This window comes from Macrobrachium nipponense, chromosome 39 (genome assembly GCF_015104395.2).
Source record: "Macrobrachium nipponense isolate FS-2020 chromosome 39, ASM1510439v2, whole genome shotgun sequence".
Lineage (NCBI taxonomy): Eukaryota > Metazoa > Arthropoda > Malacostraca > Decapoda > Palaemonidae > Macrobrachium > Macrobrachium nipponense.
In genome coordinates this window covers 8635601-8655726 of record NC_061099.1, presented here as the reverse complement: position 1 = coordinate 8655726, position 20126 = coordinate 8635601, and the positions used below count along the sequence as shown (strand labels likewise).

General features: G+C 36.1%; 1 protein-coding gene across 2 annotated transcripts in view; it reads right to left on the bottom strand.

Annotated features, from left to right (window-relative positions):
• Positions 1 to 20126, bottom strand: part of LOC135210096 (serum response factor-like) — a 454183-nt gene that overhangs the window by 6736 nt on the left and 427321 nt on the right. For both annotated transcript variants that reach the window (XM_064242897.1, XM_064242898.1), the window contains exon 3: positions 1827 to 2022. In XM_064242897.1, the coding sequence (XP_064098967.1) occupies positions 1827 to 2022 (196 nt within the window). The remainder of the gene's footprint in view (positions 1 to 1826; positions 2023 to 20126) is intronic.

Here is a 20126-nt window from a genome sequence, read left to right as displayed (position 1 = left end):
ATGCAATTATAGTTTAAACTAATAATGCGTGAAAAGGAGATTTCCCAATGTGTCATTACGGGTACTCCATAAATGGAAGAACTGACATATTTGTTATTCAGTTCAAGACTGACAAATTCAAATCTACACCTGATGGGAAAGAATCTAACCAGGTCTTATGTTGGGAAGTGTCTAGATTACTTATGCAAGCAATAAGACCCATTAATTGAGCTTGAGAGAATTGGCTTTATTTTTTTAAAACTTGTATAGACTATGTTAGATACCTGTCACAGTCCTGTTCTATATACCCTACTTTAATACTGATAAAAATAATCAATGTTAATGTTAGATTAGATTAATTTGATTTAGTTGCTGTTTTAAGGGAATGTGGAGATTTCTCACTGCCAGTCTGAGAGTGTCATTACCATAAAACTTAAATTTATTAAAAATCACAACATAAGGAAAACCAACTACTAATACACAAAAATGTCATCTTCAAAGGTCCCAAGTGTATACATACCTTTGCATTATCAATAACTATAACAGATTCTTGCCTTACTTTACATTAAGTATCTGCACACACACACAAATGAATGGCAATATCAGATTAAGCTATTTAAAATATTTACTTTTGCTATCTTCCTTACTCAGGCTAGTACTGCTCTGAACTGCTATTTGCCAGATAATCTTCGCAATTTTTCAATTGATCTGAAGTGTGTGCTCTCATTGTTTGACTTGACGTTAGGTCCTGATAAAATATCTAGTTACACAAGTTCAATGTAAAAAGTATATTATATACAAAATACTCAAAATATACAGAATTTAACCAATTCCTGGAGATCCTAGGAGCAGGGGAGAATGTACGGTATGTCCCCATATACGAGAACATTTGGACTGCAAGTGCATGACCTAGCATAATCATAAACCCTATCTAACACTGTAAAGAAAACAAAAGCCTCGAAAAACAAACAGCTATTGCTAATGAAAAGGAAAATTAATTTAAGGGCGTCAAGAATGAACAAATAAATCTGCGAAACCACATTTATCTCACACCGTTTATCCGCTCAAAGTGCATGTAAAAACTTAGGAACCCTTTTTATTACAAAAGCGTACAAGCAATCTTACTGATGTTCTAGATATTTGCCAAAATCAACGTAAGTCTATTAGTTGACTTGAAATGCGATTGTAGATAAGCTCAACATTTCTTTTGGGAAGTTTGCTTCAGTTATATTGTAGAACAACAATCGATCTGCCTTTCCTTCCCCTGACGACGATGATGATGTAATTGGCAAATGCTAAACGTGAAACAGAAGACCGTAGCCGCCGTGACGTCGAGCGTCACGTGCTGGGCCACCTGGCTGTTTTCGCTCCGTAAGAAATTGTTTGAAGATCAAGTATTTTTTACATGCTCACGTATAAATTTTTATTTTTCTTAATCAAAATATATGGGTCGCAATGCTAACACACCTCTATTAACGATTTACTGTCCCTTTCAAATTCGGCCCTATTGATTTCTTACGGAGTGAAAACAGTGTGTCCCCGGGAGCGATGGTGATTACATCACACTACGGTACTCGATTATACTGGGTCTACTAAGTTTTCCATCGTGGTTGATATTACATTAACGCAGAATGAATTTGATTTTGAAACGCATGCATGACACACATTATTCCTCCGATAAGCATTTTAGTATTTTTTACTTATTTATTTTTTCTTAGGTTAGGTCTAGATTTTAGTTCAAACATCATTAGACAAACGCAAATACACTGTTGTAATGAGCTCTGGTCAAAGGGTTAATGTAAAACAAAGGTTTCCAGAGAGCGTAAAGGGAATATTCAACAAATTACCTGCGACAGAAGGCGCTAAGACTATCCCAGGCGGTAGATGGACTGGCAGGGCCTGGCTGACTATGGCATGAGCAGGTTGTCCTCCCACACCAACTCCCGCCGGAGTTGGGGTAGGTGTATCCGAAGGCGTCGGAGGCGATGAGGAATCCGAAGCACTCGAGGAGCCCCCTCCGAGATATTCCTCTCGTACTAGGTCCTGCAAAGAAGGCGATGGATGTAGATGCACGATGTACTTTTGAAAATATATATAAATATAAAAGTGAAAAGAATACTGCTTTTGTCAACTCGAAATAGTTCTGAAGTACCGTACTACGTAAATGCAACTATAACTGCCTTAAAACTGAACATGACACTTCATAAATGCAGAATCTGCAAGACAGTTTTTACTATATACTATGTATGCAACTGTTATAACCAAAACGCCCTCTTAACTTCTCGCATTCCTCACACATTTCTGATAAGCTACTAGACCAAATACCGTCCTCCTACGTGGTATATGTATGATAATAAAGGAAAAGTAATCAAGAGATGAATAAATCCGGATAAAGTTATTAAAAAGACAAAATCTTGTTTTCCTTACAACCCATTTGTACTGCGGATATCTAATTACGTGAAAAAGAGGTAATAAGACACAAATTACACTTAAATGTGGCATGTTTATCCAACAAAAGACAATTTTGTTTTGTAGTTATCTGCCAACTTCGTACGTTTCCCGATTTCGACTGACATATTAAATTTTAAAAATTCTGGATGTAACAGACTCGATGCTACTTTGCATGTTATCTACGCGTCACCTTCTCCGAGGTGCCCTATATTCTCTAGACCTTGCTAGGACTAAACATGGCGGAAGCTCTTTGTGACGCCACGTTTTGCACTATCCCCTCGGGGATCAAAGTATTTCATACACCCCTTTGTATATTGTGTGGTCGACAAATTATATTAATAAACGATTTACCATACACTGTTTAGTACCACTGTATATAGTTTAGTACTAGCACCTCTGAGCAGGTGACACGTAGATAATAAGCCAAAGACCGTACTATAAAACTAAATAGTTTAGAAATACAAAAAGTTTGAAACTTAAGGCACTGTTAGTACTAAATGGTTCTTTCTTTTAGGTTAACAGAACTTTTTGTTTCCCTAATCATTACTCTTTCAATGAGTGTTAATCGGACAATCATAGTCCAGTGTTTAGGAGCAACTTTAATAATGCACGATTTTGTCACCTTCCCAAATAACATGATTATTGGGAGCTTTTATTACACAAACGATTGTTCTTCAAATCCTTCCCCCTCAAATCTTATAATCTTCTAAGGTTCCAATGGCTTACGTCCAAGTTTCTTTGAACAACAACAGTTTCGAAGTCGTTAGCGTCAATCTTAAGTTCTTAACAAAATGCACAAACGTAAATTTCGTTATAAATTAATAAAAAAGCACCTCAATATGACCCCCTCAAAAAAATATAAAATAAAAAATAAAACCATTTTTAGCCTCTTGAAAAGACAGTGTCCTCATGAAGAATAGAGAAAAGCTAGAGGGACTAATTAATAACTCAAAACAAAAGCCAAACATGTTTTGACTGCGAGCATTAAGGGCCCCTCAAAGACAGAAACAAACCAGACCACCACAACAACTCGCAAGAGAATCGCCAATGAAAAGGCAATATACTACAAAATACACAACCTGAAGTGTAAGGACAAGACGAATCTCAGCTGTGTAATCTAGTGCGTACCAGGATCCTGGTATGTACTCTTACTTATAGACTATACATTTATATTTAAAACCTGATTTCTTAACAGCACGGTCTCACTCATTTAAATCGCGATAGTTCGACATGTGGTTACAAATATACACAGACACGCTTACACGTGTGTGTGTGTGTATAATTTATATATCGAACTTTAAACCCAACGCTTAGATAATTCTGTAATCTATTTCTGTAGCCTCGTAGTCATGGCATCTGAGCTCAAAATCACCGCGATACCTCTTTAAATTCACGAAGTGGCACCTTCGTCTGTGTATTTGTATATGTTCATATCATTATTGGAGTTTTTTATTTGTTTTTTTGTTTTTTTCTGCACATGTCTATAGCAAAAGCAGATATGCACTGAAATACGAGTACATCCTTAGCAATCTAGAAATAACCATTAAACCAGCCTTCCCTCAAAATAAACGATGTGGTACCCATGTGACCACCTGACTACGGTTAAATTCCGCCCCCACCGGGCAGGGCTAATGGAAATTGCTATATAATCGAAAACTATAGGATATATAGGTCCTTTACCTGTAGGTGCTTTACCCGAAAATCATTCGCTTCCAAGGACCTCTCACAGGGTTCCCAGAAGGTCCCTCACTGTCCCTAACACCCACTGATGATGAAGATCACCCCCCCCCCTTACCCCCCGAGGCTGTTGGACATAAGGGGCGGGGCACGTGTGAACCAAATATAGCCAAAGCCGGGTAAGGCATGGCGGTCGCCCTAATATAGATAGAAAGACCACGAACCATCCACCGGGGCCGGCCAAACCCCCTACATCTCCCTCTCCCCCCTCTCCCTGTCTCTGTCTACCACCTCTCCTTGGCCAACTACTTACTATATGTTCAAACAAGCACAGAACAAAGTTCTCCTCTTACAACAAACAGACCCCAAGTTCGTTCTTCTTTTATCTGCAGGAAAATGCAACCTTCGGTCTTCTCTCTAGGTCGGGGGACGCTTGATTTCACTCAATCCCTCCTAGGGTTTTAAATGGATTCAACCTCGACAAATATACATACAAATTCATATCATTCAACGTCCTTACGAAGTGTCGACAACTTCTGTGAAACCGATAGCGGGAAAACTATGATAAAATAAAGTTTCGTTGAGTCATGTTCAGTTTTTGATGTGCTAAGGGAAGTTACTATATACTTTATGTCACACATACAATAGTTAGCCAACAGGCTACTTAGACATACACGTCTCTGTTTACTCGGAATTCTGCACTGCAATTTTGAAAACATGGGCAAACAATATATACAGACGGACATCATATATAAAACTACCGTGCTTAAGAAATCTTAACTTCATGCCACGAATAAACCTACGAATACACTATAGTAATAAATGCCTAGCCACGTAATTAAAGTTTGCCGAACTAATAAAATTACAATTGCCTCTTACCTAGGCAGGGAAATGGGTACCTTATTATCTGTAAGTTTATATTCATTTGTTGTTTACCATTTCAATTTGTCATGGGTATTGTACCAGCTATTATATTGGGGAAGGGATACGGGCTGGGGAGTTAAGGATGGTATGGGTTATTGTAGGGTAGGGTGGTTAGAATAATATGGGGTGGGAAAACTAGATACACTGATTTTTTCCACCCGGTACAAAACCTCACCTCATTCACGACGTCCAAGAATTGCACTTGTCATAACAATAATCCTACTTGGCATTATAAAACATGAACACAAATCAGTAATATTCCATCATCACACTCAAGAAATCTCGTTGCACGTTTCCCGACATCGTTCACACATTATCCATTTTGGATACCAAAAAAGAACTGAAAGTTACAGTAACTGTAGAGAGGTACCGAGTCTGACTTAACTGTTCGAATCAGTGCTGTTAGCGCACGCTACTCAGTGCGCTAACTCAGTTTTTAACCATCGAAACTAACGGAGTTTAATTAAGACGGTCGGTAGTTATATGAAGAAGCCTTCAATACTTCTTTACACAGGATGCTTATTGCGCATTTTTTTGGTCATCTCTCATTTCATACAGAAAAAAAGATGACAATAATGTCAGCACTGTCCTCACTTTCAACAGCTTAGGACTATCGCAAAAACGGTAACAATCATTTTCCCACAATTACTTCCTAAAAGTTACAATGTTCGCGATTTTATCGTGCACAATGGTATACTCACAGATATTACTTCTGTTTTTTTTTAGCCAAGTAATGTGTGCAAATAATGTAGAAGATGTAACACTGGAGAATTTCCCGAGGGAGTGATGGGGGAATTTAAATACTGTGTTAATTGCTAAGAAAAACCTATATATTATTATTATTATTATTACTATTAGCAGCAGCAGCTGTAGTGGTTGTACCTACAACTGGAAACCTCCCTAGACAATTTCCACTTATCATTATTATTAATTAGCATCAGCAGCAGCAGCTGTAGTAATAGTACTACTGGAAACCTCTCTAGACTATCTACACTGTGTGTGTGTGTGTGTGTGTGTTCCTACATCGTTCCCCTCCCTCCCTCGTACAGGAGTGAATTATCTACCTCATGCTAATAGGCTTATTGAAACTGAAAAATAGGTCGCCAGTTATCTTAATTGTAACCTTTGGTGTAATTGAAAGCATTGATCTTCGTTAGAAGGTGACGGCTGTGGGTCTCTGGCAATCAATTGCGGGGACACTATCTCCAGCACTCGCGTAGAAGGGCGCGGTTGAGTGATGCCTACTTCTGTGGTTTCTCGAACGATATGTTCTACTTTTTCTAGCTGGAAAATTGTTATGTGTTTGATCAACATTTGAGTTATGAATCTCATGCATTGCAGTCGGATATCTGCCGCTTTAAATAATATGTACAGATAATCGCATTAAGCCTGCTGTGATATTACATTAAGAATAATATTAATAATATTAACTTCAGATCTATCAAGAACTGATTAACCAACTCTGGTAAATTCGCACTTTTACAAATAATAACCTTTCGATAGGAACTATTTTCTTTACAACACGTCATAGTACTTTATTTTATATTATTTATTTATTTATTATTTTTTTGGTCTATCACAGTCATCCTATTCGACTGGGTGGCTTTATAGTGCGGGGTTCCGGGTTGCATCCTGCCTCCTTAAGAGTCCATCACTTTTCTCACTATGTGCGCTGTTTCCAGGATCACACTCTTCTGCATGAGTCCTGGAGCTACTTCAGCATCTAATTTTTCCAGGTTCCTTTTCAGGGATCTTTGGATCGTGCCTAGTGTCATTATTATTATTATTATTATTATTATTATTATTATTATTATTATTATTATTATTATTATTATTATTAAACAAGCCCACTAAAAAGGTCACTGACTTGCAATTCAAACTTCCAAAGAATATGGTGTTAATTTTAAAACAGTTACAGAAGGTAACAGGAAATACAGAAAGAAGAGATGAGTCATATAAATTAAGATTCCTGATAATCGTTCGAGTTGAGGTAACCGATACAGAAGCCCTGGCTTCAGACAGCTGAAACAAATGACTGCAATCTAGTTGAAAGGTTAACATCCTTCCCCAAGTACATCCGAACGACGCAGACATTAATTTAAGGCGATGCAACTTGACAGAAAACGCACAGGCAGATATATGGTATACTGATATATTCTGATCACAGACAATATTATTTGTATAAATATAACTCTTAATTGTGATCTTGGTGTGTTATACTACAGTATTAAGAATATCATGATATTATTGTATTTAAAATTCAATTAAGTTTAATGCGTACACACACACACACACACACACACACACACACACACACACACACACACACACCACACACATATATATATATATATAATGTATATAATATATATATATGTATATAATAAATATATATATATAATATATATATATATATTATAATATATATAGATATATATATACATATATATATACTACAATAAGGGAATCCACAGAGATTATCACTCGGATTTTTACTATAGGTAAGCATTTCACATATAAAAAATACAGAATTTAGATATTATAAAATAACTAAGCAGATATTTAATGTATATTTTACGGGTCACTAAAAAATCAACGGAGGCTTAATTATGAACCTATATTATTGTTTGGATTGAATTGTTGTTGTTTTTTTTATAGTAATCGGGACTAAATAGCGATACTATTTACGTCATTTCTATTTGTTGTAATTTTTTTTCTGTAAATAAGTGACAAGGCTATTTACGTAAATCTTATTTCTTGCAATTAGGATTGTAAATCTCTGAAAAAATGAGGTATGTAAATATTTGACTAAGCTATTTAATTGATCTTAATTTGTTGTAATTTTGTCTGTAAATATCTCAAAAATTTATTTACATAATTTATATCACGACTGTAATATCTAACTAAGCCATTTACATATTTTTTATTTGTTGTAATGAGGACTGTAAATATCTTATTTACATAATTTTTTATCTTTTGTAATTAACACTGTAAATAACTGACAAAGATATGTACATAAATTTTGTGTGTTGCAATTAGGACAAAATAACTGACCGAGTTATTTACATAATTTTTGTGCTTTAATTAAGACTGTTAATAACTGACAAATAAATTTACATAATCTTTGTGTGTTGCAATTAGGACTGTAGATAACTGACTTGTAGATAATTGACGGAGTTATTTACATAATTTTTGTTGTTGTAATTAGGACTGTAACTGACAAATTATTTGCATAAATAAAACATTGATATACGCAGATTAGAAAAAAAATGAAACTGCTCGTATTATAAAGAAAATAATCACTAATGATAGGCGTTACAATCAATCAAACAGATAACCCAGATTCAAATTTACGATTTCAACATATATATACAAAAATAATTAAGAACATATAAAGAGCATTCATATATCTTCAAAGTTTGTACGAAATAAAGTCACCAAACATCTAAACCTGCCTTGAGATTTCTTTCAGACTCGTAAATAAATCATTTACAATTGTTCTTATATCCAATAATATCATTGAGGTTATGAAATTCTAAAAAAAAATATACATTTTCACTTTATTCCCCCAAAAGACAAGTTTACTAAATGAAAGATTCAATTATCTAGCATAAATCCTTCACAAGCTCTAAAGATATTATCCAGATATTCGATCATAAAATTTTTTCACTAATATTTAAAATGTTTAAACTACAAGCAGTTTTCAAAAACCTTTCGTCTTTAAAATATTCCTCATTCACACATTTATCAAAATGATTTTGCATCATTACAAATTGAAAAAAAAGCCAAGGTACAAAATTTTCTCAAATAAAAAGGCTACTTTACGTCATCACAAAATATATTTGGATAAATATGAGCATACACTAACAATTTCTACTGAAATATCATTGAAAGACACGCAATAAGTTAAAATTGACTTCGAATTGACGAATCCCACCTATTAGCACGAGATATCTGGATAGACCACGAAGATAAATTTAAGACGCCATTATTTCAGGGAGCCTTGGAAAGACGATAATTACCGTCATCATCTAGGCTCTCGGGAGAAAACGCCTTCTTGCATCTCGGAGAAGACTGGGACGCGACTCGACCAACAAATACCTCACAGGCAAGGGAGCTTAGCAGTCATCGGCGAAAAAGACTGGGGGTGATCAACCATTATGATGCCAGGGATTACATTTACCGGTCTATGATATTTTTGGGGTATAAGTAATGAAGATTCAAATTCACAGTTATGTATATGTATACTTATGTTTAAAGATAAAACATGTACATAACTGTAGATTACTTTCTCTATTGTAAGACTCACGAGTATTTGTATTTTTTAATATAACTAATTCCATCAGCTGACTGACAGAATATAGTATATTACCTTAATATTTTTCAAAAAAATATTAAGTTCCTCCGTAGAGAGTATTTGTTCTTAAAGAATTTTTAGTAGCAATCTTATAATAATAATAATAATAATAATAATAATAATAATAATAATAATAATAATAATAATAATAATAATAATAATAATACCAAGATGTTTTCAGCAGATATTAAGTTCCTCGATAAAGAATATTTGTTCTTGTAAGAATTATTTAGTAGCATCTTAAAAAAAGAAAAAAGTCTGTATCTTAGGTCACTTGGCATCGCTCAGAGCAGAAGATGACGACGCGGGCAGTATTTGTAGCAGGTCACTTGTCCCAAATAAAACGACTAAAATTTGCTTTGGAAGCCAAAGAGGAAGGAAACGACAGAAACGGCGGAAAATATAATAATAGCTTTTATGAATTAATTCGACTCGATGCCAATAAAGTCTAAGGGATAACATTAAAACATATATAGAAAGTCGCCATTATCTCGAACTATTATAGTTTAGAGAAGTATGTGTAAACTCCTCTTAATTAAGTTGACAATAATAACAATTCTAATAACAATCCTGTTATTAAATGGAGGTGGGACATTAGGGAAATATTAATTCCCTGTAATAATTTCAAGGATGGCAACGCGCACATTATGTATTTATATATTATATATATATCTGTATATACGTATGTATATATATATATGTTATATATATTATATATATATATATATATAACATCACATATACATATCTCTCTCTCTCTTCTCTCTCTCTCTCTCCTCTCTCTCTCTCTCTCTCATCTCTCTCTCTTCTTTATTCTATATATATATATATATATATTTTTATATACATACATACTATATCTACATACATACATACATAATACATAATTCAAAGGCAGTAAGTATGAATACTGAAAGTCGTCCCTCACGACAGTACTCGTGGAGGAATTGAGAGAGAGAGAGAGAGGAAGAGAGAGAGAGAGAGAGAGAGAGAGAGAGAGACCGAGAGTCCAGGGGCGGCACCATAGCGGCCCTCAGCTATATTTGGGCGAGGGGCGGTGCCAAGCAGCGGAGGAGGGTGCCAAGATGGGGCCATTTCGGGCTGCCGCCCCACCCCCAATGGATGCAGCATCTCGTGGCGACAAACGCAGGAAGCTATGGGGCGGGGGGGGGGGGGGTGGGGGGGGGGGGGGGAGGGAGGGATGGAAAAAGGGAACTTATCGTATAGCTTGCTTAATTCAAATCGGGTGTTATACTTTTATGTATATATATATATATATATATATATATATATATATATATATATATAAATATTATAAAAATTTTATTAATTTTTATTAATTTTTTTTAACGTTTTTGAAGTTGTACTTAAAAATACTTTTGTTTGAATGTAGATAACTCAGATATGTATGCACAACGATATATGAATGTATGTATTTCTTTTCATAGGCACTGCATGGTATATGTATGTATGTATGTATGTATGTATGTATGTATGTATGTATGTATTGTGTATGTATGTAATGTAAGGGCAGCTGTGACAAGTAACGTGTAGAGTATTAGCGGTAAAGACAAATACTTTATAACGTCGGGTTGTATGCAATAGATTTTGTACCGATATAGTTTTCATAGGTCTATATGTTTAAGTCCACGTGCGCATGCATGTACATACACACACACACACACACACACACACACACACACACACACACACACACATATATATATATATATATATATATATATATATGTAATGGTATATATGTCTATTATACAATATAGATACATATTAATACATATATATATATGTATTATATATATATATATGTGTGTGTATATATATATATATATATATATATCCAGAGACACATGAACTATCCACTCACATTCCATAACATTCTAAAATTACACAGCCTTACATCGAATTTAACCTGTAACCTAAAATCTCATTTAGACAGTCAATCAATCCAAATAACTGCACAGTTACATAAAACATAAGATTACAATCATCACAATACAATACAAAATGCAAAGCTTATTTGCGCGAGAATTCGGGAACTTACACAGTAATGAAGTATAAAATTACAATCATACCACAATAATATACATATATATATAATATATATACTATATATATAATATATATATATATATCTACTTATATAATCTATATATATATAGTCGATATATTATATATATATATATATATATATATAAAGCTTCTAAGTGCAGGCGAGATGGAAAATATGCCACTCGAATGTGAAAACGGGCGTGTTGTATCCTTAGAGTTTATTTGTCACGCCTCCTTTGATATAATGCTTAACAGTACGTATTTTTACACCGGTGCTACTACTTCCTGAGAAGAAAAACGAATTTAGTAACGAACTTAGAGTTTTTGCCCGTCGTACTGCCCCAGGGCGAGCTTCTTTCGCCAACTGCCTGTCAGTACGTAAGTAGAATGGAGGGATATTGGTCTGAGATTTAGGGGTGTACGTAATATTTCGACTATATATCGTGTATGTACATACTATATACATATAATATATATTATATATATATATATATATATATATATATATATATATATAAATATATATATATCTATATACATCATATATATATGTATGATATATACACATTAAAGTTACTATAACAGTAATAATAATGACAAGTACGAGAAGCACAGCATTACAAATAAATTAATATCAACTCGATAATCCTTTCAGGAAAACAACAGGTCCAAAATGTAAGTAGAATTATTCTTAAAACTGTGAATTCCTAAAAATAATAATAACAGATTCTCATGAGAAGAGGAAATAGGATGAAGCATAACAGGCTGAAAAGAGAAGTAGCGAAGTAAAGAATAGAGGGGAAACCATAGACTTAACATTCTTAATTTAATTATTTTATTAAACTCGAGGTGGTTCGTTGTGCAGAGCATTGCCGTCATCAATAAAAACCGTATTAAACCCCTAACGCCGCCCTCAGTGGCCTAAAACAAAAAATAAACGGACGAATACAGATTGTGGTCATAAGGCAGATTTCTCAGTGTAATGCATCCATTCAATCGCCCTTAGGTATCTCAGGGAAGAACCTTGCCAGGTATCAGATTTAAACTCTAGAATTAAATTGCTCGACATCAGGTCCAGAATAAAATAAAAAGACTGATATATAAAATAAGAAAATTTATAATGCATAACATGGAATTATATACATGGCCGGAGGGGGAAATATTATCACAGGCTTCGTGTAATTGCAAAGTGCAACTTTTAATTTTGCAATTCAATGACTTGGAGCCACCACCACCGCGCCGGTAATTGGCGTCTGATTCGCCTCCAAGTGGAGGAGGAGTTTTTTGTTTTGAAGAAGGGAAAAGAAAAATGATGGAAGAGAACCGCTAATTGACGCAGAAGACAAAAATCACAACTGGAATATGTAAAGAAGTAGGAAGACGGGAATTATACGAATGCAATTAGAAATCTGCCCCGGTAGTTTTAACACTTCTATTAACACTTCAATCTATTCAACACCGAAGCTCTCTCTCTCTCTCTCTCTCTCTCTCTCTCTCTCTCTCTCTCTCTCTCTCTCTCTCTCTCTCTCTCTCTCTCAAAAGGGGTCTTTTCTAAAATGTTTTATAGGAAGTCTTGTCATGAAACAAAGTTCACGAACTACTTCGATTTTGTCCCAAGGTCTAAACATTGAAAAACCTTCAGTCTGACTGAATGAACCATTGCCTCAATGCACGCATGCAAACTCTGAATGCACTATATCCTGGACTGAATGCACCAGACCGAAAGCAACACTTTATGAAGAAATAATAGTCCTAAAGATAAAAAAAAAACGTAAATTACTGCATTTAGAACTGGATTTACTAACGGAGAGACAGGGGCGCTCCCTTGTTAGTTAGTTCTCTGTATGTCAGGTTAGGTTGAGAACAATTCCAGAATTTCATCTTTATGATTTATGGCAGGATAGGGTATGATGGGGTGGGGAGGGGGAGTTAAGAGACCCAGGTAAGGACCTGGGGGATCTGGTTAGATTAAATTGGGGAAGGTAAAGGTGAGGATATATCCTTTTGCCTCTACCCTTGCAGGATTACCTCACCCTCTAGTCAGGTAAAGACCCGGTACCCGGGGCTAGGATTGGGTAAGGATGGTAAGCTTTGGATACATCCTATTGTTGGCCTAATAAAATCTTTGCCCAGTATAATGTGTTTTGTGATGGCCACTTGTATAAATATAAACCTTATATATATATTTCCGGTTACTTATCTCGTGGTTTATGCATTCTAGACCCTGCTGGTGCAATGCTTTCGTTTTTGGCCCCACCGACCCCACCTCGCCGCCCAAAATCTCCCCCCCCCCCCCCCCACCTAAACAAGGTGTCCCACTGGGGAGATGTCAGGTGGATCAAAGAGCTTAAGAATTATCTGTGTATTCATGTATGACGAGTGAACTTATGGATCTAAGGGATGAATTTTTCTTAGAAATGCCTTTGTTGCACGAGTCATCACGTAAAATATGTTTTATGTACCTTGATAAGTATCCTAAATCAATTCATTATGAGCGACATAACAATAACTTTAACAAAAAACGTATTCAAAATAATTATTGATAATATTTAATATGTGTATTCGGGTCAGAAGGATGTTGCATTCAAGACTATAGCTGGTTCACTTAAGGTAGATTCTTGGGTGAGCCCTATGCCTACGAGACGTTTGTTTGGCGGCCGCTGATGGGCCGGGAGCTGCCAATCTCCCAGTACCAGCCAATCAGCGGCCGCCAAACAAATGTCTCGTAAGCATATGGCTCATCCAAGAATCTACCTTAAGTGAACCAGCTATACGTACTGCTGCATTCCGATCATGGGGAACTCATGCAAAGGCGCCATTTTTCATCATTCATTTTAAAACCTCTCTTTTAGTAGCAGCCTTCGATGTACGCTGAAGTGAAAACATTTTCTTCGATGAACGCTGAAGAGATAACATTTTCTGCGATGAACACTGAATAGATAACAATTTCTTCGATGAACGCTGAAGAGATAACATTTTCTTCTATGAACGCTGAAGAGAAAACCATTTTCTTCGAATGAACCGCTGGAAGAGATAACATTTTCCTTCCGATGAACGCTGAAGAGATAAACATTTTCTTCGATGAACGCTGACGAGAAAACAATTTTCTTTCGATGAACTCTGAAGAGATAACATTTTCTTCTATGAACGCTGAAGAGAAAACATTTTCTTCGATGAACGCTGAAGAGATAACATTTTCTTCGATGAACGCTGAAGAGATAACATTTTCTTCGATGAACGCTGAAGAGATAACATTTTCTTCGATGAACGCTGAAGAGAAAACATTTTCTTCGATGTACGCTGAAGTGAAAACATTTTCTTCGATGAACGCTGAAGAGAAAACATTTTCTCACAAAGCATTGGCACATCAATATCTCTCTTATGTATATCTTAATAATAATCACATATGAACATCAATCTTAAGTACATGTGTCTCAATTATAATGAATCTTTTCAGCATCCAAGCGTTTCCAGAGACAAAGGGAGGCTCCAAAGAAAAACATGGCAACGGTCACTGCCAATTTCATACATTGTGACAACTGAAGTAACAAAAATATATTGGAGTGTGTTATACTGAGGAAATGCCTACTGCAACTTAGCTATAATCGGGAAGTAACTTTTCCCGGTATCATATTACAATTATTATGTAATAAAAATCCACAATTACATAAATATATTGTACTATCAAGGATATTAATGCAATTTATTTTTGTAATTGTGGATTTTTCTAACGTAACAGCTTATCGAGATATTGTGAATTTCTTACCATTACAATTAATAATCAATTACAACAAATGAAAGTTAATTACTATTAATAATAATTAATTACAACAAATAATAGTTAATTACAATTAGTAAAAATGAATTACAATTAATAATAACTACTTACAATTAATAATAATTAATTACAATTAATAATAATTATTTACAATTATTAGCAAGAATTAATCATTATAATTAATAATAATTGATAACAACAGCAGACGATTATCAATGTATTGTAACAGTTCAGCTGAACATGAATGGCTTCGACACCTAAGCGTGATCATATCTCAGTCAGTATTTTTCTGCGATCATTTTCATTTTCGAATATTTGGTAACGTCTTCCTCTCACCCTTACTGATTTTATTACCTTTCCTGGCGTAAGCTCGGATAGATCACTATAACCTGGTGAAAAAAGGTTGTAACTGAGCTTGGCGTAATAGGTCACAATAGCACAAACTGCTAAATTTGGAGTGTATAACCGTTTCGAAAGGTCACTCATCCTTATTGTCCAGTATCTATTTCCTTCGAGGAGGGCGGCAGGGGGTCTTCATCACCTACCCCCCCTCCCCGCCCCCCTTCTCATTCATCACCCATTACCATCATGCCCACGCCTCACCACCAGCCGAGGTGTGGTGTAATCAACATAATTGAATTCGATTCCGGCGCGGTTCGGCAGCCACTGGTTATCGAGAGGGCCGTCTCGCAAATTACTTTCAATAATAAAGTAATTTCTCAGCTTCTCCTTCTTCTTCTTCTTCTTCTTCATCATCATCCCGAGGGGAAATCATTAATAGGTCGTTTATCATCCTAACATCCGTAGACGATGGAATACCGAATGCAGTTTCATCCATCTTGATGCTTCGAGCTCGAGTCGAAATTGAGTTCTCGGATGAACTTTGTGTGTGTGTGTGTGTGTGTGGGTCGTGTTTTATGATTGCATCCATAAAATCTAATTTCGTTTCGATCTTCTTAATTTCTCGTTTCATGATTTTATTATTATTTTTATTTTATTTATTTACTTTTTTTTTTTTAACTCTCGAGTTGGTAATTTTCATTCAATTTTCCATCTCTGGGCAATCGCTGGGGTTATGACGTGAAGATTACTGAACGGGCACTTATCTCCGGAATCGGGCCGAGTCACTTCGATTGGCTAATCTTGGTTCGTCCCGCCGATGATTAGGCCCATCCCCCCCCCCCCCCCACCCCCCCCCCCCCCCCCCCCCCTCTATCTCTCTCTCTCTCTCTCTATCTCTCTATCTCTCGCTCTCCTCTCTCTCCCCTGTAAGGAAGGAAATTTGGAATTAAATCGATTTTTTGAAATTTAAATTTTTATTTTTTTTGTAAGGCCATATCAAGACTCCTCTCTCTCTCTCTCTCTCTCTCTCTCTCTCTCTCTCTCTCTCTCCTGCGCATGTCAGCTAAATCTTCATCCTTAAATATTCAATGTGAAAAATAATGTATGACTTAGGGATAATCTCTCAAATTTCTCCTGTTTCTTTAACTACCAATGACCAGCCAGTTCACGATCACAAATTTGGAGAAAACCAACCCAGTCACCTCCTGTCTTTTCAAGGTCACAGGGACAAGGGTCAACCCTTAAATTTCCGAAATACCATTTTTTTACTCAATGAGTTTCTTTCTGCTTTTTATTCATTATCTTTCAATTTCCTTCGGTCAACCCCGTCATTATCAACTCCCTTTCCATTCAGGTGGTCACAATCAACTCAGGACGAATGGAAATTGCAGCTCGTATTATCAATTAAAATCTATCTCCTTCGTAAATTCAAATAACTCTATTATTTCTCTTTAAATATACGAGATGAATTCAGTTCTAAAATCACTGGGTTCCTCTGAGAAAATCGCCAATGGAGATGATTTGATAAAAATGATGAAAATGATGAAAGTGAATTACTGCTACTTGATGGAAAATGATCAAATTTCTTTGGCGTAAATTATTAAGTATCGGAATCAGATTCACAAATAATTGAATTCGCTCTGTGAGACCGCCAGTGGAACTTCTTTTCTCGAGTACGAAGACAATAAAACGCACTTGATTTCGATGTTCATTTCATTTGCAAGCTAAATAATATTATATATTTGCTTTACACTAAAAAAAATATATCGTATTCTTCCTTAGCCTTTTCATTTTACTCCCTAGTCGGGGTCGCTGTTTTTGGTAAGCCTCTTCCCTTAATTATTCCGGCTTGGGGGAAGATTGAAACGCAATATCGTTGTTAAAATGAGCAATGCAAAACTATAACCAGTAGGTTTGGAGTGATCTCATTTCATTAGGCAGGAAACCTGAAAGAATAGTTCTAGAGATATTGAACCACTGTCGACATGACTGATATCCTGTACTCTGGATCTTAGTCCAGGGCATATCTTCAATGTTCCCAGGGGCATAACTCCAGGAGGGGGGGGGGGGGGACGTGTCCCCCCAAAGTTTGAGTTAGGGGGGGACACAGTATACTCTGTCCCTCCCCCGCCTCAAAAAAATATTATGGTTAAATATCACGCTCCTACGAAGACAGAGCAAGGAAAATGTAATTGTTACCCCTTAAAAACAGATGCTTATGTTAAACCACCCATATTATTTAGTTTACCTGCCCTTGCAGGCCTTACAGTGCCCCTAAAAAGAGCTCAAGATTAAAAAATTGGGGGGGGGGGCGGGGGGGGGGGGGGGCTTACAGCGGCCGCCCCACACCCCCCAGCTGAGCAGGATCGCTTTGCTCGCCACCCATCCCATTGGCCCCCCAACAATTTTTTGGGAACCAGTTACCCCCCTGAATGTTCCTATTCCTTAAACTTGTACAAAAACATCGGTTTCTTACTGTACTACTTTTAAAGTTGTCGCACAATGATTTAGCGATTAAATATACTTGCGCCTTTATTTGTTCGCAAATGGCGGTGGTTGTGGTTGTATTGTAGTACAATTGCCCTGAAGGAAAAATTAAAAAGGCGGCCAACCGTCATGGTTCAATGGTTTCCTGGTACAATTACATTCCTTACCAGACCGTCTGGCGTCTCCGATTCACTGATCAATGCATAGAATACTATAAATTTCATTGCAGTTACTCAAAAGCTGTCGTCAAAACCACGACGAATCAACTCTACGGGATTCGATCGCCGTAGTTCATCAACGGAAATATCCCTAGACTAAGAAGTCTCCCACTGCACCTCACGTAGTCGAAATAGTGTTGGCCGCAGCGTAAATTAATACTACGAGATCGTCTCCATCTTGCAAAGTAAACCCATGAAAACTAATGGCAATGAAGACGATTTATAAATAAGCATTAGTGCATACACGCACTTGAGATTTACAGTTTTAGTTCAAATAGACGGCTGCGATATGTGGTATCAGTTCATACAGGCGTTGATGTGCATAGTATTAATTCAAACAGACATAAAATAACACATTCAGATTTCTTGCTTCATATGATATACTTAAATTTAAGAATAAGAAGCGTTATTGTAACCCACAAAGATCACAGAGTGAACCTCTGGTAACCTAATCAGAAAAAAAAAATATTAGACCGATAAACCACACATATCACGCTACCATAATACTAATGGCCAGTGCACATCACTATACAGGGATATATATATATATATATATGCCAAGCAGAGGATAAAAGCTAACTATAATAATCTTAATAATAAACCACAGAGATCGTTAATGAGAAAAATTAGACCGATGAACGCCGCACATGAAACTAGAGTTGAATGCTCGTGGCTAGTACATCATTGTAACTACAAGTACGTTAAATACTCATTTTAAAGGGAACATTAAAGAAAATGAGGAAAAGCAGAAGAATAAGGCTAAATTCTGGGAGTCAGAGGGGCAGACGATGCACTCGCTAGGTACATCTCAGGTTGTGGTGTGGTGTCGGGGATAATAATAATGGTGTAATCGGAGAGCTGTGACTCATACTACGGCCAATGAAATGCTGTTCTGAAGAGTTGGACGTCTGCCCCGAGCGGAGCACTGGTACGACGACAGAAGAAGAAGAAGAAGAAGAAGAAGAAGAAGAAGAGGGGGAGGGGGAAAGGAACAAGGAGAGAGGAGAAGAGAAAAAGGGAAAAGTTAAAGACGGTTGATGAGAACTTGAGAAGAGAAGAAAAGGGAGCCTTGCCCGAGAGCACTAGTACCAAAAGAAGAAAACGAAAAAGAAGAAGAAGCAGAGGAGCCCGGGGAATAGAGAAGGTGAACTAGAGAGAGAGAGAGCGGGAAGAGCTAAAGACGGTTGATGAGAAGCTCAGGAAGAAAGCAGAGTAACAATATAATTTCACTCGTATAATTCTGCAATGTGACGAAGAAAACGGAAACGTTTTCTCTTTGGGACGTTGAAAACGTACTATTAGGAAACAAAATACCATTATCGTACCTTCTCTTGACCAGTTTTTGATCTCCTTTCCGCCTTATTCAAACTTAACTAGGGAAAAGTTAATCACGTTTAGAATATCAATTTCTGAAAATACACAAGTAAAAATTCCATTACTTCTCTGTCAAAACTTCCCATTAGCCCCCCTTCTTCCCCGCTCTCTCTCTCTCTCTCTCTCTCTCTCTCTCTCTCTCTCTCTGTGCGTTGTAGATTAAAGGAAGTCTGGTCGATAAATACACACACACACATATATATATATGTATATATATATGTGTGTATATATATATATATATATATATATATATATATATATATATATATATATATATATATATAAGCATACAGCAGGGTCCATAAAACACATCAGCAAGGCCATAGTTTATTCAAACGAAACGTTTCAAACACGTTCTCTGTGCATTTTCAATCTGTAAATATAAAAAAAATCATGAAAATTTTCAAAAAAACATAAAAGTTAAAAGAAAAAAGTTATTATTACAAAATTTTAAAAATTAACACATTTA